At 33.7% G+C, this 25,292-nt stretch overlaps 2 protein-coding genes across 2 annotated transcripts; both read left to right on the top strand.

Annotated features, from left to right (window-relative positions):
• Positions 1 to 10,898: 10,898 nt before the first annotated feature.
• On the top strand, positions 10,899 to 16,494 carry LOC145624334 (RNA-binding KH domain-containing protein RCF3-like). Its single transcript, XM_081677339.1, has 7 exons — positions 10,899 to 11,699; positions 13,944 to 14,285; positions 14,730 to 14,981; positions 15,230 to 15,622; positions 15,711 to 15,778; positions 15,865 to 15,967; positions 16,138 to 16,494. Exons 1-7 carry the CDS (start codon positions 11,034 to 11,036, stop codon positions 16,276 to 16,278), a joined length of 1,965 nt encoding a protein of 654 aa, XP_081533465.1. The 5' UTR covers positions 10,899 to 11,033; the 3' UTR covers positions 16,279 to 16,494.
• Positions 16,495 to 17,392: 898 nt separating this feature from the next.
• LOC145624335 (GATA transcription factor 24-like) lies at positions 17,393 to 24,813 on the top strand. The gene is made up of 8 exons (XM_081677340.1): positions 17,393 to 17,557; positions 18,101 to 18,648; positions 20,832 to 20,915; positions 20,993 to 21,126; positions 21,899 to 22,030; positions 23,556 to 23,661; positions 23,891 to 23,962; positions 24,095 to 24,813. The coding sequence occupies exons 2-8, from the start codon at positions 18,343 to 18,345 to the stop codon at positions 24,155 to 24,157; spliced, it is 897 nt and encodes a 298-aa protein (XP_081533466.1). The 5' UTR covers positions 17,393 to 17,557; positions 18,101 to 18,342; the 3' UTR covers positions 24,158 to 24,813.
• Positions 24,814 to 25,292: the final 479 nt, after the last annotated feature.

The following is a 25,292-nucleotide window of genomic DNA, read 5'->3' on the forward strand; positions in this document are numbered from 1 at the left end:
ACCAATACTTAACCTTACTAAGATTGTGAGCTAGATAAGCAATTTTTTTTTTTACAATGTCCGTAATCTCCGCCATTAATCCAAAGATATTAAGCGCAATACACACATTGACAACTTTTCCATGCATCTTAGTAGCTTAGTTATGTTTAATAACTTGGCTATTTTACCTTAAATCAAGGTAAACTTGTATTTAAATAAAAAACACGTGTAAACATGTTTTTCTCTATCGAATGACATGTTGATCACCTAATAAATTACGGAATAATCTGTAATTAACTAATTTGTATAATTATTTAAAAATGATAAGATTTCAATCAAAGCTTAATACAAGTAGTGTGTGATTATAATTCATAGATGAATTGAATGATAAGTATCATTTTTAATATAATGGTACTAATCTCTTGCGTGAGTACACACATTGCTCACGTTAAACGTTATAAAGCTCAGTATAGAATTATCACAATCATGTCAAGTGTTTAGCACAACAGGCTCAACAACTCGTAGTATCAATTACACTTGTCTAATGATCGATATTCGTTCATATAATCAATTTTTAATTTAAAAAAAAAACGTAAATAGCTGTAAAAATCTCCTTGAATATGGAAATTTTACCTTTAATTTAGGAGGTATATTGTAGTACTAGATTTTGAAAGGAGATAATTAAGCTTTGATTAACACATTGCATGTTTCACTTAAAAGAATTCACTTCATGAACTTAGATAGCATTTGTATGCATATTCACCGATAATTAACCTAATTATTGTGAGCTATATACGCAAATCACGTAGCTAATTACATGGCTTCCGTTATCTCTGCCATTTGATCCAAAGTTACTAAGGAACATACACATTGACCAATTCTCCATATTAGTACCTTTATTTTTCGAGAAAAAAAAAAAAATAACAAAACATCAATCCTATAAATTGGTTATCTTACTTGGAATGAAGGCAACTTTTAATTAGTATGGTAACTTTTCTTCATTTATGTATATCTTTATTATAATATGAAAAAAACACGTATAGTAAAAATTTTAACAGATTGACGTGTTGATTCAAAAACTATTATCGGTTAACATTAAACCCAAGGTTAAAAAGGATGGTGATGGAAACATCAATCAAAGAGTAATCATCCCATGAAAACAAATAAATAATGGATCCAAGTGTGTGATTATAGTTCATACAATTTCATAACAAAAATCAACCGTCCATAGTTCCCAAAGAAATTCAACCACCCAAGAAAGTTAGTTAGGTGCAAATTTGTGATACTCTATATTTATATTATTTATTTTAAAAGAAAAATTTAAAATATGGTTTCAACAAATATAATCAGTCAAGATAACCACCAAAAATATCCGCGAATTAAAAAATATAAAATTGAGGTTATTATGAATTGATGTTAAATTCTTGGTTTATTTTACAAGTGAAAGTGGGACCCAATGAATGAACACAACGTGGCAATTCCTTAATCCATGTCATAGTCGATGATGATCAAATGGGAGACGCGTCAACTAATTTGGACACAAGCAATGGAAGCTTCAGTATTACTAGTTGTTGTATATACTCCCACCACTTACTAATACTAACATTCATTTCATTCTTTGGAAACTTATATTTTTTTGCCTTATTCTCTAAATTTGCCCACACTTTTTTTTATTTTTTGGAGTGATGTGGGACAACCCTTCTCCAACTTTAGTGATCATTGTTTCATATAATTGCTTGTAGAGTTTGTTATCTTATGACATAATGTTTATAATAAGTTATGGGGTTATGTTGTGGTTCATATTTACTCTAAAAATGTGTAGAAAATGATGTTTGTTTTAAGGAGTGAAAGTTCTAAATGGTGCGTGTGGTTGAAAAATGTTTAAGATATTACACTTTTTAAAGTCCTCTTAGTTATGTGAAAGTTTCTAAGTAGCTTCCTGATTTTAAGATTGGTGTTAAGTATGTTTTCACATTTAGACAAGAATGAGAGGTAGTCAAGGAGTATTTGTGGACTTGTATACTATCTAGCAAGAGCCAAGAGGTAGATAGAGGGCAAAAATGAGGGAAAAGATCGAGTAGCTTGAAGGCCTATTCACTTCAGCTTAATTTCTGTTCAGTTTAGCTCCAATCAGTTCAGCTCAATTCAACTTTAATTTCCTTCTCTCATAAAACATTCATTTCAGCTCTATTCAGTTTCAGTTTAGTTCAGTTCAGCTCAGTTCAATAGATGTGAACAGACCCTAACTCTAGGTTGTTTTATCCAATAATGTGTTTTTATATTAAAAAATAGAAAATACATTTATGTGTTTATTAAGGATTTTACAGTAGTGTGTTAATTTGCTACTTTATTTTTGTTCTTGACAATCCAACTTTCTTCAATGCATCTAGAATACTAATAATCTGTTATTTATCGATAGATAAAATAATAATAACAATAATGGCGTATTGCATATGACATACTTTGTATTACGTATGCATAATAAGTTTCATATCAAAAAACTTCACTACCTGAGTTAGTTTACGTATTTAAAAAACATCGTAGGATCCTAAAACGTAAACAAATGGGAAAAATGTTATAATTAGCATGCAAATATGCAATTATTGTTTGATTATAGATGATCATAATTAGTTGGTTTATTCAGCCAACCCCAATTGAACACAAACCACATTATTCCTGAAAAAGCTCAATTTATCTCGACCTATGATTAACTCTAAGCATCTACTTTTGATGAAATTGAATTTAGCCAACAAAGTGAATTGAAGTACCTCCCCATTTGGCATTACTCAACCACTAGAAGTATAGCATAAATATAGAAAGAATGAAAGTAACATGAAGAATAACAAATAGATAAAGGTGTAAAAAAAAAAATATATATATATATATATATATATATATATATATATATATATATATATATATATATATATAGAAATAAAAATTACAAGGTGTCCTTTGTATTTCTTTCAAAGGTTTTAGCACATTGCTTTGAGATTAGTCCCTAAAATTCTTTCTATTGAACAAGAAAGTGACTGACCTACAAGGACACACAACATGCCAAAGTAAATTTTTACCTTTGATTATTTAATTAATTTATACAATAAAATATAAAAATAATGAATAAATAAATAACAGAACATGACATGACGTGGCAAGAAGGCAACGGACCGTTAAGGTTGATCCAGTCACAAATCACATGAGAAAGCAACTGAAGGAATAACCACACATTAGATAAAGATTTCCAAATTTGTGAATTGTGAACAAGGAACAAGTTTTAAGAAAATATCATTTTTATTCCACCACCACTTTATTGACACGTGCTTTTATATGTGGCAACACTGTTGTTTTGTTGCTGAGCTCACCACGGAATCTAACGGTGCTGGTGGCTCACTGAAGGGAAAAAAAAAAATTCATATTTTTTTAGCTTTGGTTAAAATTGATATGGGTTGACATTTAAGTACTTAGGAAATAATTCCTCTGTTCTTTTTTACTTTACCTATTTCTTTTATCACGCTTTTCAATGTAAAACTTTAGCGATTAATAACTTTAGTTCTCCATAAGTAAAAGATTATAAAAGTTGGATATTATGATAATACTTATTGAGAAAAATTCAAAAAGATACCACATGAATATATTTTTCCTTATATATCATTCACAAAAGACGGTCAAAGGAGGGGTGATAAATAGTGTAAAAGTAAAAGCGGGTCAAGTAAAAAAGAACGGAGGAAGTATTAGTTATTATTATTCTCAATAATTCTTTAAATAAATAATTAAAGGGTAATGTTATATGTAGCCCTAACGGCTATATATAAGCATTAAATACACGCTTGATAATTGTATAAAATTAGGAATTCATGACAAAAATACGCGTAAATTAGTGTAATTAGTGTTTAGATTTTTATGATTTCTTAACTTTTTACGGAGTATGATTTTTAAGTATAAATTTAATGCTTATATGTGGCAGTGGGTCGGGTTAAATTTAGGCGGAGATGGAGGGAGGTTTGGCGGGTGATGGCGCGGGGATGGGTATAAAATGTGTACTCGCCATGGGTGATGGGGCGGGTATGGATTTTAGAGTAGACTCGCCCCATATCCGCCCCGCCTCGTACCCATCTTATAACCGCACCATATTTCTTTTAGAAGAATTGAGAATTTATTAAACTTGATGCCCCCTAAGACCCAATAAGCTTGAATAGTGAAAGTCTCAATTTTCTTAACCTAATTTGATATAATTGTCATTAATGTGATACAATAGAGCATCATGGCAAAAGGTTTGGGGCGATTTTGGGGCGGGTATGTGGTGGATATGAATATCCAAGTGGGCGATGGGGCGGGGATGGATCCTATCTTGTACCCGGTGGGGCGGGTATGGATGTGGATAATTGAACCCGCCACGGGTGGTGGGGCGGGGATGGGTATAAGATTTTTAGGCGGGTATGGGTATGGAAGTACCATCATCCGCATCCGACCCGCCCCATTGCTATCCCTACTTATATGTAGCCCTAATGGCTATGCATAACATTTTCCACAATTAAATACAGAGTATCAAATAACTAACTAATCACAAATTTGGGTAAAAGTAATTATATTAATTTTATAAAATTTATATCATTACATGCTAGGTATTTTATATACCATAGTATTAAACTACCCAAACAATGAAATAACGATATAAGTTCTTCGAATTGATTAAAAGTAATATCATCGCCATTTTAAGCGGGTCCAAAACTTGACCCTTTGTCTTGGCCCGACCAAACTCGATTGATTATGAACATTATCACATCTAGTATCTCCTTTATATACCGGCAAAATTACACCCATTCAAGTTATTTCTAATTATAGTTGATGCTTTGTATTTTTTAGATGCACTTTTAAGAGTTACATATTTACTCCATGTTAAATGATAGAAAAGGTAACACAATATTTGCATTAAGAAATTTTGTAATTTATAATAAGTAAGAAAAATGTGAATATTCGAAATCACCACTCACAAGTATTCTACAACCGTTGTATTGTTCTTGCTAGCTTTTCAAAGTAAAAAAAAAAGAAGGTTTTAAATAATTTAAACTTTATATTGAAATAATACATTTTTTTATTGACAGTGGCTATTAGGTATTTTATTTTATTATAAAACTAGGATAAATAATTGGTAAAACAAGCACTGGCGGATCCACGTAAAGAACCGGGGGCACGTGCTACCCCCGGAAAAAAAAAACAAAAAAAAAAATTGTTTCAAAAGTATATTATACAAAATACAATATAAGCATTAAATTATGTTTATCTTATAAGATAAATGAAGATGTTTCAATGGTAACTTAGGTGGTGATTTTAACTTTCTTAGCCTTGAATCTTCCCAAGAACAATTAATAGTATAGATAATTTGTCCATAAAGAAAGTTAGTAATTTTATATGATGGTAATACAAAGTATTTCGTGTACATCTATAATTTATGTGATAATAGCTCAGTGCAAAATCTAAAGATATTCAAAAATTTGATGGTAACTTTTTCTACACAATCACAATACATTATGCAAAAACTTAACTTGATATGTTATTACCAACTTAAAATCAAATTAGTCTGAGTTTCAAGTTAGTAGGTGTATAATTTTTTATTTTTTTTCTATCGTTTAGTGCTACCCTTGTTTGGAATCCTGGATCCGCCACTGAAAACAAGTGCTCACAACTTGTGATATGGTTTCCTAATATTTACATATTGTTCAAGTTCTCATTGGTGTTTGTTTCAAAAAAAAAAAAAAAAGTTCTCATTGGTGTTGGAAGACAAGTTAGAAACAATAAACTTGTTGTGTTGTAAGAAAATGTCAAAGAGTGTAATTAAAAATGCAAGCTAATGTGTCTCGAATAATGCTTTAATTGGTTTTACGATAGTATAATAAGCTGGTTGGGTTGCACAAATGAATGGAGTGACCTATTTATAGGCATTCAATTTTTTAAGACCGAAACCAATTCAGCTTTATAGTATTCGAATTGAATTTTTGTGAGGAGTGTTCTACACACCAACTATTACACACCAACTATCTTATATGCTTTCAAAACTTACATAGATGTTAGAGGTTCTACACGTTTACTATCTTAACACTCATAAGCTTGTTTAAACTCTATTGTAGCTCTAGAACCTTCTGAAGAGCGCTAAACATATGTTTTGCACAAAGTAAACTTTTGTGACTTTGCATAAGGATTTATCATGACCATTTCTTCATCAACCCAAAAAATTATAGACCCTTAAGTTTGAGCCCATTTAGGACTTGTTTGGCTTACCACATTACCCATTAAACCAAAACCCTTCCAAAAATCTAACTAATTAAACCATCTCTAAAATGAAAATCATCCACGATCTTCACTGACATTATTAAAAATCATAAACAATATCAATTGCCGTAAGCACCTCGTGTATCAACACTAGTAAACCACACAAACCGTTATGAACTAGACAATTCTCGCGGGAGAGCTAACATGTTTCGTACGGTAGATCACATAATAAGAATGCAAATATCGGGAAATTCATATGTGGTTGGTACATTAACGTGGGCAAGGAATAGTAGTGAGGAAATGATTTTTATAATGGGGCCACAAAGTTGCTTTTTTTTTTTTTTTTCTGTTTCTTTTCTTTATTGCAAATTTTGATTTGGTCCACTTATATAGACTAACCAAATGGGAGCCACAAAATCATTTCCATGTATGTCTATGGTGTTAATAATATCCATAAGATTTTCATTTCAATATTCATTATGGTTCGTTTCTGGTTTTTTGCCCACAGATTATTCTATTATATTTCATTTTATTTTATTTTATTCTATGGTTAAAAACTTACCTATAAACTTTATTTATATCATTATTGTTATTATTTTATACAACCAACACAGTACATTACACCTCATTACTCAAGCACAATATGTGTTGAGGAAATGTGTTAGGTGGATGGTGATGCATGGTTTTTTTTTTTTTTTTTTTTTTGGGTGGTGAAAATGAATAGGAGTAAGAAAAGACATGTATGATCATTATTTGTTTCGTTTTGTTGAAGTTTCTTATTAGTGTTTCTATGGTTAGGGGTGAACCAATCTTATAAGATATCTTAAACTATACATGATGCAATATTTACATCCATTTGTTATTATTGGTGTGTGATGCAACATTTAGATTTAATCTTAGCCATATATTATGAGTGTAGCATAAGTACCGATTTCCTACTAAAGTTTGCTCTCCTCTACTTTCTTCTCTACAAATATAAGTAGTTTATTAACGAATCAGTTTTTAAATAGTTACAAACTTACAACACATTTTTTACTTTGAATTTTACCTATACTTGTGAAAATTAAATTTGATCTTTTCTTAGATTCAGTTTTTTTTTTTTTTTTTTTTTTTGAATAGCAAAAATATTTCATTAATTAAAAGTCATTCGACATCTACAATAGAGATTCGTCGTTAACAAATACATAAGATATTGAATCAAATAAAATTTTCCTTCATAAAAACTACGATCGTCGAGTAGATCTTGCACTGCGGAGCATCTCCCGCTAATATCGCTGAAAATTATAGCCTTGTTGGAGAGACAATCTAACGATCCTTTGTAGTCGTGAGGATGTTTTTCTGATTCATCTGTTCGTATTCGAAAACTTGATAACTTTTCACCAACGAAATAATCTCACGACAATCCATTAGATGTGCTACCATGGATTCAAAACTAAGAAATTTCTCCCTCGAAAAGAGGAGATAAACCTTGTCTTTCGAAAGAGGTCGAAAAACCCTTGTATTTCGAAGGAGATCGGAAACCCTTTCTTTCGAGGGAGAAAAGTTCCTCCCAAAAGGAGGAAGCATTATTATAAACCTAAAAAAAGCAATAAAGAAACAAGGATTGGGGCTTTCCACCGATTAAAATCGATGGAAGCCCCTTCAAAATTCAACAATGGAGGCTAGGGTTTTGGAGAGAGAAAGGAGGAAAAGGAGAAGAGGCTTCTTAGATTCAATTGAGTGTATATGAATATTATTTATAAATTATAATTTTGCTATATATGATTATATTAAGATGATTATGCCTGATTTATGAATTATGTATTGAGAATCATGAAAATCAACTTGTTGATGTGTTGCAACTAAATAACTCGTAAAAGATAAGAACTATGACAACGCATCCATACATAAACCAACCCAATTTAGCTTATAGACCACCTTGTACCTGTGTACCACAAATCCACACAAAAATATTTGAAGTCAAGAATCTCAAGTTGTATAGATTAGATAATGGATAAGTCTTTATTATTTCCATTACAGTACAATTTGCTTTTCTCCTGGGAAAGTTACGAGTTACTCCGTATAATGTCAAGTTTAATATGTAGTATTTATTAAATTAAACAAAAAATAAAAAAGTCACTTGATCATATATGATACGACTATATCTCACTATCTCAGCTGTTCATGCAGCTAGATTCACAAAGAGCCGAGACAAGTCATCTGAGTCTCTCTTCCAGTAACAAGATGATCATCTCAATATGAAGACGAAGCTTATTAATTTTTTCAACTTCGATTATACATAATTTAACAAAGACAATGAATAATGATCCATGTTCGTCATGCATATGTGAGTGAGGTATAGCTCAAGTGGTTAGACCTCCCCTTCCGGTTTAAGGAAATTAGTGTGAATTCCACTAAAATGCAATATTATGTTGGTTAATATCTAAAAAAAATAACACTTTAGTTTCATAATTTACTTGTACACAAACATGTATGTTGGTTATTATTTTGAATTCCAGCTCCACTAATCAAATGATCATCTTTCTTTTATTTATTTTTTTCTTCCAGGAAATCCACCATAATGTAATAACAAATCCTAGTTGAAAAAAATGTCGACATCAAAATAATGAAGATTATTGATGAGAATCAATCAATTTATTACTATATAATGAATTTCCTAGCTAGCTTTTGATGGTCCATCATATAATATCATATACTATGTATTAACTGCACTTCCTAGTTGCAATTTGCAAATAGGTTGACATCACTATCTATCTATCTTTGTACAAGTTCAAACAATTTGACAACTTGTTGGAAGGATTATGAAAAAAAGAAAATAATAAGTAGTACTAAAAGTAGAAACAGTAAATTATTACAACATCACCACTACTTATTATTGTATTAATTTATCAATTGATAAGTGATTTTGTAATTTTATGCTCTCTCCATTCCAATGTTAAAAAATTAAATACTTTGTAAAACGTTACACATTGATTTGGTACGTTGTTTTTTTTTTTTTTTTTTACTAGTTTTAACATTTATCTACTGATTTGCATCTTTTTTAAACTCTCAAAAATAATGTGCAGATATTTATACCTAAAAATATTTGTTTACATGTTTCCCTCGCTATTGTGATAACAACTAATTTTGTTGTATTTCCAAATTGAAAGAGTTCTTCTTACATGACTAGCATGCACGCGTTGGCCAGCCTAAAAATGACAAAAACCCGAACGAAACAAGTCAAACAACTTATTAAAACAAGAAATTGAAGGGGAAATTACAATAGACAAGGGATATAAGTCATATAACCAGATAATTTAGCATTCGCCATAGATGGATTGGACTTCATTTTTCAAGATACGAACTATTCCCTCTGTCCCTAAATTTTTGTCCCATATGACTTTCTGCAGTCTCTAAGATGTATTTTATTACGGTTTTATTTCCATTTTGATACTTGTAAAAATTATAAAAACTAGATATTAATAAGATATACAATGAGATAAATTCAACAAAATCCCACAAGACTATATTATTTCTTATAAATTAAAAGTATTTTACGGTAAAAGATTATAAAGTTTGACTGGGGATAGAGGGAGTACATTTCAAGATATAATCCATAAGAAAAATTAACCCAAATAATGACAAGCACAAGTAGCCTTTTTAGTTCATGACTTTTATCTTGATTGGGTTTAGATCGTTAGAAAGTTTCATAATGAGCAGTACGTACTGGGCCCTATAGTCCATAAAATTTGGGCTGCCCGTTTCCTTGTCCACTCTTTTTGGGCCTCTTTAACACCCAACAATATATACCATGCTAAGATTGCTCAGCTCACATAGTCACACCCAGTGACCCAGTCATGGTAAAAGGGTACTCAACTACTCATACAGTCAGACCTCAGTTATCCGGCAGTTTGTCTTAAGCAACCATGCACAAGTGCCTTGACCCATGATCTATCCTCGCCTTCCCAGTCTCTGTATCGGATCAAGCACAATAGAACGACTCGTGCTTGGGCTAGGCCGAACCTAGTCCCCTAGATCATTTCCTTTAGGTTCCTTATAAATATACCTGTACTCAAGTTGGTAATTTTTGATCTAGCTTCTTTTGTTGTCAAATATCTTCATATTTCCTATTAGGCATGGACAAATGTTTCACGTCTTAAGATTTATACATAGTGTGGGGTACGATTTGTTTACCTACTTGTCTCTCCATTGTAGGAGCATTATATCAAATCTTGTCCATTACCTAATTTAACCCTTTTATGTTAACCTTCTACAATTTAATGGAAAATTCGTAAATAGACAAACTCATCTCATCACAACAACACAACTAATTTGGATCAAATTGATAACTTTGTTCTTTTTAATACAAAGTATTTCACACTACATGTGATTGTATACCTTGTAGAATTGACAAATCTCTGATTTGACATGAGCCACATGACATGATAACACGGCCAAAACCAATACTAACACGAAATTATCGAAAAAAGCAAAATTAAGTCAATATAGCACTAAGTAACCAAAATACGACTCGTTTTGATAAATTGGACTAATTATGTAATTTCCTTAAATTTTACTGTGCGATAGATATCGTGAACAACAACACAAAATCAAACACGACACGGCTATTAACCGGCTCTACTTTATTGAGATTTGAGAAGGGAGACAGAAAAGATTTCCAAACCCTGCCGTAAACCCAGAACCTCCGAGGTTTTGACTTAAAAGTCAACCCCCACTCACACACCCCCTTTCACTTTCTTTCTCCTCCATGTTCGTCAACTCTGCTCCACTTCACTCCTTCTTCAACAATGGAACCTCAATTCTCTCTCAAACGCCACCATTCTCTCTCTCACTCTAACCCACCATTATCATCTTCCTCTTCTACTCCACCTTCTCAACAACCCAAACCCTCCGAAAATGGCGGCGATACCCAATTCCGAATCCTCTGTCCCTCCGCAAAAGTCGGCGGTGTCATCGGAAAAGGCGGCGCCGTAATCCGCCAACTCCGGGATGATACCGGTGCTCGAATTCGCATTGTTGATGATCTTCCCCCCTTTTCGCGCTGCGATGAAAGGGTAATTCATATTGTCGCTGATTCGAAAAACCCTAACCCTAATTCGAATTCTGGGGAGGATAGGGAAGAAGGTTCGATTGCGCAGGCGGCGTTGGTGAAGGTGTTTGAGAGGATATTGAAGGTTGATGAAGAGAGGAGTGAGAAGAACGAGAGTGAGAGAATGGAGGAAGAGAGGAGAGAGAATAATGGGAATGGAAATGGTGGGAGTAGTAGTGGGAATGGTGGGCAATCTGGGCATGTAGTTTGTAGATTGTTGGCGCCGAGTAATCAAGTTGGGTGTGTTCTTGGAAGAGGTGGGAAGATTGTGGAGAAGATTAGGCAAGAAAGTGGTGCTCAAGTTAGGGTTTTGCCTAGGGAGCAACTTCCTGCTTGTGCTTCTCCTGGGGAGGAACTTATTCAGGTGAAATTTGTCTAATTTTCGGCCTTTTCGGTTTCTTAATTGCGTTATTCGATAATCTATGATTTGTTTTAGTGTCATTTGGTTTATATAATCTATGAATTGGTTTGATTAGGTGATTTGATCATTCGTTCTCGTGGATTCGACATTAATGTTATTATTCGTATTGGCTAATGTACATTAGATACCTTAATAAACCCCTAATAGTATTCTTGTCGTGGCAACATGTGATTAATTTGATAGATATACCTGCCTGATTTTGACCTTAAGAAAAATGTACAAGAGACAAATGTCTTGGTTTCATTAGGCTCTCATGGATTATAAGCTCAGGTATCCTAAATGGGATGTATATCTTGTCTGCATATATTCACTTGTAGAATATCATATCACAATGGATTGACGTACAGTAATTAGTTTGTTTAGCGCGTGTACATTTACTGGTGACAGTTTTTTTTCCAAAATCTAATTTTAATGATGAGTATCTTGGATCCATCCTTTAGAATTTAGATAGTATTGTTAAGTGGTTATTATTTTGTCATGACATTGATGATCCGATAACTTTATCTTATCTGTTTGGTGATTTTGTGTAATTTTAATGTAAAATAACTAAATTGACTGAACTTACTTTACTTATTTGGGGACTTGCATTCGTCTATGGAGTAGGTTTCCGGTTTTCGTGTGAATGGTGCGGAGTTTTTGAGATATGCTGATAAGGTTATCCAGGGTGTGTTTTAGACTTTTAGGATGAAAGGCATGTCATAATTATCATCATCGTTTTTGAGTGTTGATGGCTGACTGTAACTTTCAGTCTGTTCTATCATATGTGGGAGTTGTGGGAGTATACTAGTTCCAACTTTCACTGTTTCACACATTTGACGGTGTTTCCCACTTTAGTAGATGCATTTCAAGCCCAATTAGAAGTGGGGGATGACTAATGAGGCTTTGCTGAATTTATTTGTTTGCTAAGACATCCATTTTAATTGGGGTTAAGTTAAAGTAAATGTTGAATGTGAGGGTGTAAGTGTTGCTTGAAGTTCAGGAGGTGAGAAGGTGCTAGGAAGAAGGAAGGTATAGGGGGAATGACTGCAGGAATAACTGGTTAATCTTTTTTTGGAAAAATGCTAATTCTGAAAGAGCATGGGATAAGTTTTATCTGGTAAGAATTGAAGGAATCTAAGAGTTACAATTTTTGGTGTAATCTAAAAGACTAAAAATTACTGCTTTAAAAGAAAAAAAAAGGATGAAAAATTACTGAGATTAATCTGCCTTTTGTAGTTACCTTGGACTGAATTTTTTTATTGGAAATTCTCAAAGATGAGAAAAAACTGACCCCCTGTTGAAAGTAGGACTCAAGAAATGAGGTGATTTTTGGATGTATTAAGAAAAGGCACCCTAATGCCTTGTAAGGAAACATGACAGGATTAACTTTGGAGCATGACATTTTTAACAGTATAAGAAAGGATAAAAATGACATGGGAGGTAAGGATAAGCTTTCCTTCGATATGTTTATCTGTGGACGTGATCCTTCTAAGTTTTTGTCACACCATTTTATCTATACCTTATCCCCTTTCCTATTAGAATATTACTACTGCTTCTACCGGTGTTACAAATTAGGAATTTACTCAATTATTGATTTTTGGACTTTAGAGGTTGATGATGATACAGAGTTGTCATGGCCGAGGAACTCTTCTCGCCTTTAATTGACTACTGCCTTTATCGTCTGTTTTATACTGGGATGCTGATTTCTCAATTATGAGATAAGAGGTTCATAATCTCAAAGAGGTTTTCATATTAGCCTGTGGTATTGATTGAACTGACTTTGGAGAAATGCACTTCATTACTAATTATATTGATTGTGTCTCATGTCTTTACTTTTTACTGTCTGATTAGGTAAGTGGATCACTCCATAGGCATAAATCATAAATGTGTTCCCACTAACGTATATATTGTATTCATCAGAGTATAATTTTTTTGGGTCTTGTTGTGAAGAGGAAGCTATGATCTCGTTTGATCAATGTCAATGTAGATGTCTATTTTTTATCGCTTTGAAGGAATATTGTTTAAGATCAAGAAGTGCATTGGTTGACGCATGACATGAATAAGCCTGAAATTTGTCACTTTTGCTGAATGACATCTTGTTCATCATTTTTCATAGTTCTGTTTTGATAGTTAAATTGTTCCATCTATCGCTTCATTATTCCGGGTACTTGCTTCTACATTCATATTTATACTTTTTCTGAAATTTAGATGGCAGGAAATTTTCAAGCTGTAAAAAAAGCTCTCTTGTCTGTTTCAAGTTGCCTTCAGGAGCATCCCAAAGCTGATATGTTTCAAGGACCAAATATTGCTAGTCAGACAGATGCTTTTCCTCAAAGAGGTGCACATGCTGCTGATCATAGCCATAGGATAGCTCCAGAAGAAGATGTTGTTTTCAGATTACTATGCCAAGCAAGTAAAATTGGCAGTTTGATAGGAAAGGGTGGGTCCATTGTACGGGCAATTCAAAATGAAACTGGGGCATCAATCAAGATAGGGGACACTGTTTCTCCTGATTCAGATGAGCGGGTTGTATTCGTATCAGCACGTGAGGCATGTAAAGATGAATTTATTACTGTGCACATTGTACTAGTTGAGTTTTGTTAATATATTGTGTTAAGACATGATTAATGTGAAACATCTTTTCCTTTTTACAACTTGTATATACACCCAAAAAAAAAAAAAAAAAAAAAAAAAACCCTTGATCGTTCATGCCTCAAGTATTTTGTCATTTAATGTAGGTTCTTTCTGTGCTTGAATATCTAGTGTCAAAATAAAAATTTGAATGTTTCAATTTATCAGGAAATAGTGCTTTTGAAACTTGTTGAAGGAGCAGAGCTAGTCAGCTAGGCATTACCATTAGATGAACTAACTTCTTTATCTGTGGTCAGTGGCATTGTCTGCATCAAAAATCAATTTTATAATAAGGTGTATAGAAGGTTAATATCCCAGTGATTACTCATTTGCATTTTCAATTTCCTTTTCAAACTGTTACAGAGTATGGACCTGAAGCACTCTCCTGCTCAGGATGCTGTCATCCGTGTGCACAGCCGAATAGCAGAGGTTGGATTTGAACCAGGTGCTGCAGTTATTGCCCGGCTTCTTGTCCATTCACAACAAATAGGTTGTTTGTTGGGTAAAGGAGGCCTAATTATTGCTGAAATGAGACGACTTACTGGTGCTAGTATTCGAATTTTTGGCAGGGAACAAGGCCTGAATTCTAATATCCAAAATGATGAAGTTGTGCAGGTAAAATTCGATGAACTCAGAAGTGGAACATTCTTATAGTTTTGTAGCTTGGGTGAAATTTTCCTCATTTATATTCATGTGGTAGCACCAAAGGTCTGCTCAGATGAGCTGTTAATGGCTTTGTCTGCCTATGACCTCTTACTTACCTCATGTTTAAGGTTTTCTAGTGCAAACTTGCTGCTGGTCTCTTATTTTGGTAATAATTGAAAAGCTTTACTAAGATACTGGTCATTCTACATACTTAACAGGTTATTGGGAGTTTGCAGTCAGTTCAGGATGCTTTATTTCAGATTACTAGTAGGCTTCGGGATGTTTTGTTTCCACCTAAACAGCACCTTTCTCATGTTAGTAGCTCGCCTTACTTCACTACCTATCAGGAATTGCCATCTCCTTCATTTCGCCCTAGACATGATCAGGCTTCTCCTGGTCATTATCATTCACCAGCTGGATTATCTCATGCCTATGACAATCGTTCTGCTGGCCAAGGGCTAGCTCATTCATCATTTCCTCATGACATGGATAGAGTTGATGGACCTTGTGGTGAACATGACCACCATGGGCACCATCAATATGGTAGTGATAGAGCTTCTTATGGCCTGTCATATGAGAGGCCAGCTTCTCCTAAAGTGTGGCATCCCCAGGTAATAACGGAATAACCTGTTGCTTGTTTGGTGATTGTCAATATGTTTTGCGAATGATCACTGAATATTTTATAATATGCGTGTCCAGGCTGCTGACTTTGGGAATCCTAGCAGATATTCTGACACAGGGGCTATGGTTGCAAAAAATAATGAAAGGTGAGGCTGAAAAAATGTAAGGCTTATGATTTCTTGTATCTCCGCTCTAGACTATCGAGCTTATTTTGTTTTTCTCCATGGTGCAGTGGTCAGTTGCCGATGGTGACATCTGTTGAAGTTGTAGTTCCACAGATATTGCTACCTCATGTTTATGGAGAAAACAAAACTAATATTGGACATATAACACAGGTGGGTTTAGAACAGTAAATGTATGTACAAGAAGTTGTTTGCACTTAGCAGTACTGCTTTAATAAAATTCCTGACATTGAGCCATGTCAAGAGTTTGTCCTTTGCAGTATTATCTAAGGTATAAATTCTGATTTTGGTTTCTGATATAAACTGTGTTTTCTTGATTTTAGTTTTCTGGAGCAGACGTAATTGTTCATGATCCTAATCCTGGTGCTACTGAGGGTCGAGTCGTAATATCAGGAACTCCAAGTCAACTGCACACTGCTCAAAGCCTTGTTCAAGCCTTCATCCTCTGCGGTCAAGCATTTTGATAATCCCCTTGTACAACTCGCAGTCCAGATAATTGCAGTTGAAGGCAAGATGTACATTATTGAGCTAACCTCTTTGTAACTTACTCTCAATTTTGTTTGTTGAATTAATGTTTCAGACCTTTCAGTAAAAAGGAGCTGAAGCTCCATCATATTGAATCATTGATGTATATTTCCATAGATTTATTAACTTGGCCAATTGGTCTTTCATTGTTTAAATCCTATTTCTAGTACTTAAATTAGATATCCAACAAATTTGTGGGTGATGGTGATGTTTACAACTTCCGTTCAACTTATATATTATATATATACACACATTAATACATCTACATATTTGTAAATGTGTGCTTCATGTCGATGTTTATCAGTAATCTATAAAATGCGGGTGAAAATGGCAAAAAAAAATAGATATTTAGAATTTATCAATTTAAAGGTTGTTTTGTTCATATTAAACTTGTTTATTGTTGAATTGTTTTTCATTATCCAATTTTATATTAATATCAATTCATCACTTTTTGACAATGCGATTATCGACTCACAATATACTAATAATTAAAATTCTTATTCCTATTATCTAGTAATTTCAACCAAGTTAAACATATGAACAGTATAAACATGTTTTATATTTAAATTGAGAAAATTATCTTGTAAATTTTATGAACATTCTAGAAAATGAATGTTCTACTCACGTTTAAAATAAAAATTTTCAAGTCCAACTAGTTCAAATAAACTCTCTCTCTTACAAATTTGTTTCTATAAGGTTCAATTGGGATTATTTTTATAAAAAATATTAAATACCAACTGTATTTCGTATAATACAATGAAGGGAGTAATATAACGTAATATGCATAAAATAAATTTATAATTTGCCTCAATATACAATGAAGGGAGTAATATAACGTAATATGCATAAAATAAATTCGTAATTTGTCTCAATATTTTACTCTAATTGATTTGATTCAAATATTCAATGAATTGATATCCTACTTTCTTTATTTTTGTGCAACTAACATTACATTAATCTTTTTATAGAGGAAAATAATATTGGTAAAAAAAAATATTTACTCAAAAATATGAGATGACATTAAGCTATTTATGTAAAAGAATAAATATAAATGAAAAAAAATTCTGGCCGTTGATAATTACATAGATCTGACCACTGTCCTAACATGCGTGTCACATTTACGTAATTCTCCTTTCTCTCTCCTCCATTGAAGAACTCCGAGTTCTCAAATTCAACCGCTTTCTCAACTTTTTCTCCTCCATTGAAGCAGCTTATGTGGTAAGATGATTTTCTGTAAAATATTTTTAAATTCAACAATTATCAATTACATAATCTAGGGTTTATCGCTAATTTAATTGTCAGTATAGTCAATTTAGGGTTGTTGTAAGCTGGATTATTAAATTATTGGTTATAATTACTGAATTTATAGAAGCTTACAATGAGCGAATTTATTGCTAGGTTTTCGTTGATATTCTTAAGCAAGATGAATTTTTTTGTGTGATTTTCGAGCCTAATTTGATAATTGATTCAAAATTTAGCTGCTAATGTGTTGAGGGTGTTTGTTTATAGCCCTAAAATGTTAAGATGAAAGTATAAAGATGAAAATTTTCTCTTTGGGCGTTGGACAGACGCCCTTCTTATCCCGGCTCGGGTTCGGGTTTGGGTTTGGGTTTGGGTTTGAGTCGTAGGCAAATTAATGTAGAAAATGGATTGGCTTTGTATTTTATGTTTGAGTTCATGCAAATTGATAGCATTAGTATTGTAACTGCATTGATTTTTTGGTATAGCTGTTAAAACTGAAATGTGCATATATTTCCACAGAGTTGGGCAAGGTGGTGGAGGCTGAGGAAGAAGGAGAGAGAGAGAGCGCGAGACAGAATGAGAAAGTGACATTTTGGTCCCAATGTGCTGTAACGAGGAAGATGTGTGTGTATGTATAACAAGTACAGTGCTTATATTGTTGTAAACATAAAGTAAGTGGGAGGAGTGATATAAGAAGGCAGGGGACTGTATACTAGATACTATTTATTGGTTGGTGTTGTTAATAAAGGGTTGTTGTCAATATGGATGATTTGCATGGTGACGACGCCCAAATGCATATGACTGAGGCTGAGCAACAAATGCATGTACATTATATGCACGACCAAAGTCATGGAATGCATCATATGAATAATGGGAATGTGATGGAGGATGATCATGATGATGGTGTTACCGGTGTAGGTGAAGGCATTGATGGGGAGCTCCATAATGACCCTGGAAATGTTTCTGATACCCATGGTGGAATGATGGTGGCTAATGGCGATAACAATCAGCTAACTCTTTCATTTCAGGGTCAGGTTTATGTGTTTGATTCAGTCTCACCTGAAAAGGTAAGTCTTTTTTCACTTTCCTGATTATTTGACATGGTGGTTGCTGTTCTATTGACTGCTTTAAGTGCATCTGGTTGATAGTCATCCTTGCTTATTTTTTTTGTGACTTTTGTTCTCATGCCACATGCCTACATGTATATAAGAAATGCACTCTTTAGCACTGTGACGTGGTGATGAATTATACGTGTAATTTACTGACACATTAATAAGCATTCATTGAATTAGAGCTTCATTAGTTGTCAGATATTTCCACATAACTTGATTGGGAATTGACTTATCAGATGGTAGTGGTTAAATAATTACGGTATGATCCAAGTATTTTGTGGGGGAATTTAGCTGAATAAGCTGAAAATTTTGAATTTGAAGCTCCCCTTGCATCCTCCATAAGGAAAGAAAAGATTTTTTTTCCTGTAATTGGTGATGTTTTGCCTCCAAGAGGATCTATTAATGTTGAAATAAAACCAATGGAGATAATAATTTCCTTGGGCCAATGAGATTGTTACTTCTAGAATGCATATCATGGATATTGACATTGATTGATAGAAAAATTAGTGTATTAAAGGTTCTCTATGTGTACCTGGGATGGTTTCTTTTTGCTATCTATTTTGGAGGGAGGGGGGATGAGATAATTTCTTTGGAGAAATGATGGAATTTCAAGAGCATATGGACAGTTTCACTTTATTAATTTTGTGATTTTGGCTCTGGTTATTGTCGGTCTTTTAATCAAAGGCACCATCTAAACCAGTTTGTTTGGTCTCTGTGGGGTAAAAGCACAGTTCAACTTAGAACTTCATGGTTTCCAAATTTTGGAGTTTAGCCTTGGTTTACACTTGTACCACTTAGTTATAGGCTATTCGCTGATCTTTGTCTTTCATTTGATTAATAAGTTCACCCTCTTAGATTTCAAATTGAGAGGGATTTTAGACTAATTTAAAGAGGCTTCACTGACCTATGACCCTATCTGATTTAATCTAAATTTTTATTCATCATAATGCTTTCTCATGTTGAAGTCACACTTTTCCTCAAAAAATAAAATAAAATATTGAAGTCACACTTCTCACAAATAAATTTAGGAACAAATACCAGTATGATTAAACAAATAAGCCATTTAAGAGTTACATTCTAAAGCCTCTTATGTTGGCCTACTATCTATTTCCGATACAACTCAGTTTATTGGAAGGCAGGAAGCATATCTAATAGCTAACAAAAGTAAAGGACAAACTAGATTCTAAGTCCTGTTTGACGTGTCAAACGCTTGTAGTTGCTTGTTGCTTGCTGAATTAATGCGGAACACTTTAATGTGATGCTGACGTTTTTGTTAAATCACAAAAGGCCAAAACTCAACTTTATGCTCAATTATTGGCTGTTTTGTGTTGGAACTTCTACGTATGGAACTTCATTACTGCTGCCGTTTTATAATTCATTAAAGACAAAATAGCTCATTGTACGAATTGTTGGCTACTCATTAATTGGCAAACAACAAAATCAACTCGCATCATTTAATATTGGTATTTTAAACCAATGTACCTATAAATTATGTAGCAGCTCCAATATTCCCTACCAAAAATACAAGTTAATTTAATCTGTTTAAATTAATCATACCACAAAAACTGCGAAGTTCATTACAGTTGTCTAATTGATTATTTTGAATAGTCTATATCCTTCTGCATCAGTGAGAAGAGAGAGAATCTTTATAATTAATGGAACTATCTGATTTCATCCGGTGCTTCTTCTCGCTAGCAACATTTCTTTGCACTTTCTTTGTACAGTTTGTTTAATTGCTCTCTCATTGGGATTTGCTCCTTCTTGCTAGCCTATGTTCTATGTTGCCGTTCTCAACCCATATGAGACATAGTGTAAGATTTTGAACTGCAATGGGCAAAACAGGAATGCGGTTATATTGTTGAAAACTTTTGTGTACTGCAGTAGCTGAAAATTTTGGATGTGCATATGGCTCAAACGATTATCTAATGCTGGATTTTGAGCATTGTTTCCCTGTGGTGCATTGAGCCTTGACTGATTAGGATGATGAAATTGTTCTTTTTTTCTAATCATCCATGGTTCATAGCAGATATTTTCTTGCATATGGTTGCATGTTTGATTTAGTATTCCCGCCCCCACCCCCCCTCCCCCTCCTCTTTTTTTTTTTGAAGAGTATATAATTCATATTTAATCCTATGCAGGTTCAAGCTGTACTTCTTTTGCTAGGGGGTCGTGAAGTTCCTTCAACTGTTCCTGCTCCACCGTTGACCTCCGCAAATAATAGGGTAATGTTGTCATATTAGCATTGGGCTCTACGATTCATTTGTCTCTTTGTATACTCACCATTGGATTATCCAATCAGGGGGTGGCTCCCACACCACAGAGGTTCAATGTCCCTCAAAGATTGGCATCGCTACTCAGGTTTCGTGAAAAAAGAAAAGAACGCAATTTTGACAAGAAAATTCGGTACACAGTTCGTAAGGAGGTGGCTCTTAGGTATGTCATTTCTTTGTGGGCACCTAAGTGCTTTATCATGGTATTATTTTGAGTGATAAATTCTTGAAGTTTGACATGGAAAAATTGTTTTAAAATGTGTGAGATTAGTTGCTTCTCTCTCCCATTAGGATACAAATATGATAATCTTTGGAGAACTTTATATAGAAATTTTTTTTAGACTTTGATGTTGGATGGGAATTTGACATTGGAAAGGTTGATTCTCCTTTTTGATGCACAATGGCTAATGCAGAATTGCAAATTCGTGTGTTTGGAAGGATGATTTGAGTTCTCTCCTAAAAGTTTAAAATTAAAGCCTTGGGGTGTGGCATGTGTGAATAAAACATGGATGAGATGTTATTTACATGAAATTGAGGGCTCACATCTATTGTTGAGTCAATGAAGTATGAAAACAAATAAACCTTGCAGATTAACACTTGGTTTTGTGGATATAAAGAACTCAATGAGAATTTTGGCCTCTGATGTGATGAAACTTAACCCTCTGCATTCTTCTGATTCCTTTCCTTCCACACAGACCCTCTAACAACATTAGTGTGTTACTTCAAGGAAACAGTTTTAATCTATCTTTAATTTCTACTCACTAGCTCTTTTTGGATGCAGAGGTGTCGCGCATTTGATGCTATATTGTATTCTTTGTCATTGTTTATGACACTGATTTGATTCTTTCTCATCAAAAATCAAGGGAACATAGGATCAGGAAAGAGTAGAATGTGTGCTAACTGTCTATCTTACTTCAATGCTTTCTCATTTCCAGGATGCAGAGAAACAAGGGTCAATTTACTTCTTCAAAACCTAATCAAGATGAGTCCTCCTCAGGTGCAACTAGCTGGGAATCTAATCAGAATTGGGGTCCTGATGGACCTTTACCCATACAACAAGAAGTCTGGTGAGTAATGATGTCTATTTCATTCTGTTTTAGTGATGAGGTCTATTTCATTCTGTTTTAGTATACTGTCCTTAAAGTTGTATATGTTAAAGTTGTAAATGTAATCCTTTGATTTTTTTTTTATATTTTTAAATTTACATTTCCCTCTTCCGTTATATCATGGTTGTTTTAATGGCTTCCTTATTCCTGAGATGCAATTGATGTCTTGTTTGGCAATGTTGTTGTGAGTTGTGTGGGGGAAGTGAATGTCAATTATTGATTTGTTTTGTAAGTTTGCAGATTATTTTTCAAACTCAATGCACTCCTGACACTCTATCTGCAATAGACTAACCTAAGGGGGATAATATGGGAATTTTAGTAATATTAGTTTGCTAGGTTAATAGTCCCTAGTATAAATAGAGAGGGGAGAGTAAGAAGAAGGAGGTTATTGGAGAAAGTAAGTAGTGTAGTGTAGTAGTAGTGTAGTAGTAGTAGTGTAGTGTAGTGAAGTAGCTTTCTTCCATTGTAGCCGTTATCTTCGTATTAATCAGAAAATCCTTCAAGCTTTCCTCTATATTTCTGTTATTGTAATTGCAAGTCCATATTCAGATTTCCTAGTCTATAGCAATTGCAATAGACTAACCTAAGGGGGATAATATGGGAATTTTAGTAATATTAGTTTGCTAGGTTAATAGTCCCTAGTATAAATAGAGAGGGGAGAGTAAGAAGAAGGAGGTTATTGGAGAAAGTAAGTAGTGTAGTGTAGTAGTAGTGTAGTAGTAGTAGTGTAGTGTAGTGAAGTAGCTTTCTTCCATTGTAGCCGTTATCTTCGTATTAATCAGAAAATCCTTCAAGCTTTCCTCTATATTTCTGTTATTGTAATTGCAAGTCCATATTCAGATTTCCTAGTCTATAGCAATTGCAATAGACTAACCTAAGGGGGATAATATGGGAATTTTAGTAATATTAGTTTGCTAGGTTAATAGTCCCTAGTATAAATAGAGAGGGGAGAGTAAGAAGAAGGAGGTTATTGGAGAAAGTAAGTAGTGTAGTGTACTAGTAGTGTAGTAGTAGTAGTGTAGTGTAGTGAAGTAGCTTTCTTCCATTGTAGCCGTTATCTTCGTATTAATCAGAAAATCCTTCAAGCTTTCCTCTATATTTCTGTTATTATAATTGCAAGTCCATATTCAGATTTCCTAGTCTATAGCACTATCCTTGGTGTTGTAGAGGTTCAGTCACGGATTTATTTTTTATTTTTTAAGGAAAAATATTCTTGAAAAAGAGATTCACGACTGATGAAAGGGATTAATATGTTTTTGGTCTCCATGATTCTAATTTCCTTTTTTTTTATTACCTCTTTTGTCAACGTTATGGCATATTCATTGCTCTTCATGCATACCTTTTTTGTGCTGCTGCATGTGCATATACTAACACCTTAATGAGGCATGAATGAACATGTATCGTTTTAATATTAAACTGCCATATTTTTGTAGGCTAAACTTATTTTGTTTAATTTTATCGTGCTGTTTACAAACATATACTTTAGCTGCCGACATTGTGGCACTAGTGAGAAATCTACGCCAATGATGCGGCGTGGCCCTGAAGGCCCAAGGACTCTTTGCAACGCTTGTGGACTTATGTGGGCTAACAAGGTATGTAGCATTTTTCAGTTGTTATTATCCATTGTGCAGGCATCATGTTAATGCTTTCGAAGAATTGATTTATGCTGTGGTATGTCTCTTTTCTATTATATGCGGGGACTTAGAGAATAATAGTATCTTTGTTGTGTCATCTATACAGTTCTCCCCTTTTGAACTTGGTTTTTCTGGATGCCAGCTAGCTACTTTAAGATTAACTTTGTTCTTTCTTGGAAATTTATAGGGAACTCTTAGAGACCTTTCGAAATCAGCAGTGCCGGGTGGACAGAATCTTCCTTATACTAGGAATGAGGAGGTAAACTAGTCTTGGGAAAGGATCTCTGAAATTATTTGAGTTTGTTAGAAATTTAGAAGACCCGTCATCTTATGTACAACCTAGATCTTAATCTTTTTCTTTTTTTGTTTGTTAATTTGTTTTTGGTTGCAGAATGGAAATTTTGAGGCTGGGCAAATAATGAGAGTTGCTGGAAATGTTAGTGATTCAGCATGATGACCTATTTCATGTGCAATCAATGCAGTTGTCGAAGTCACATTAAATTCTAGTGGACTGCTGATCTTTAATTCCCTTTTAGAGGGTTATCAGTTTGGGCATGGCGTGAAAGATCATTTGATGGGATTAGCCTTGTAATCTTGTAGTGTTAGATTGAGGTTTATTACTGATAGCAGACGAAATGTGTCCTCTTCTTGTACGCAATTTCGATTGTATGATATTCTGCAATTGCAATACTAATTATTTGCTGGAAAGCTAAAGAGTTAGCCTCTTGCTCTTTTTGGAAAACTATTTATGAAAGAAGATAACTTATTACAGTATAGGAGAAAAAAAGCAAGTGCAATGTTAATTTGTCTATTCATTCATTGCATCGCTTGCTTGTGTTTCTTTGGTGATATATGAAGTACATTGCAGCAGCTCGGACATTAATCTATGGTTGTATCTCTACTCTCAAGATTGGGGGTGTTGTGGCTGGTAGGTTCACATGCAGGAAGGAAGAGGAGGTGTTTATACAAGAGCACAAGTAACTTCATTTCTTAATAGGCACCAATGATGCAACTAGTATGTTAAGTCATTTCGTTATCAAGCAAGTAGGTGGTGAACTTAACTTGTCATGTGGGCATGTGAGTACTTAATAGAATCGTTTATTTTGTGAATATTAACTCTATTATTTATATTTATTACGACTATGTAGTAAGTAATTAAAGATACATACTCCGTAATACTTAGATGTGTTTGTACTGTACCGGTCAAACGTGTGAGCTACACATGAAATAAAATACTAATAATAATAATAAAATCATACAAGTGACATTTTTGTGGTAGGGTATATGCTTTCATTTAATCATCAAAGATATTTTGTTTGACATAGGATTACATTTCTAGAATTCTAGTACTAGTAGTAATTAGTTGACTTGGACAAACATACAACTAATTCCATCAACGTGGTAATCTCCAATTGGAGAATGTACACACATATTCTTGACTTATAATTCACGATACAAACATAACCTCAAATACATTTCCAACAAAACCCATCCACTATTCCACTCTACATTATTTTAACCTTTCTTCACTTTCTCCATCTTATCGCTATAACGTTTATATACTATAAACACATGTGCACGCTACCTAC

Source organism: Chenopodium album, chromosome 3 (assembly GCF_948465745.1).
Source record: "Chenopodium album chromosome 3, dcCheAlbu1.1, whole genome shotgun sequence".
Taxonomy (NCBI): Eukaryota; Viridiplantae; Streptophyta; class Magnoliopsida; order Caryophyllales; family Amaranthaceae; genus Chenopodium; species Chenopodium album.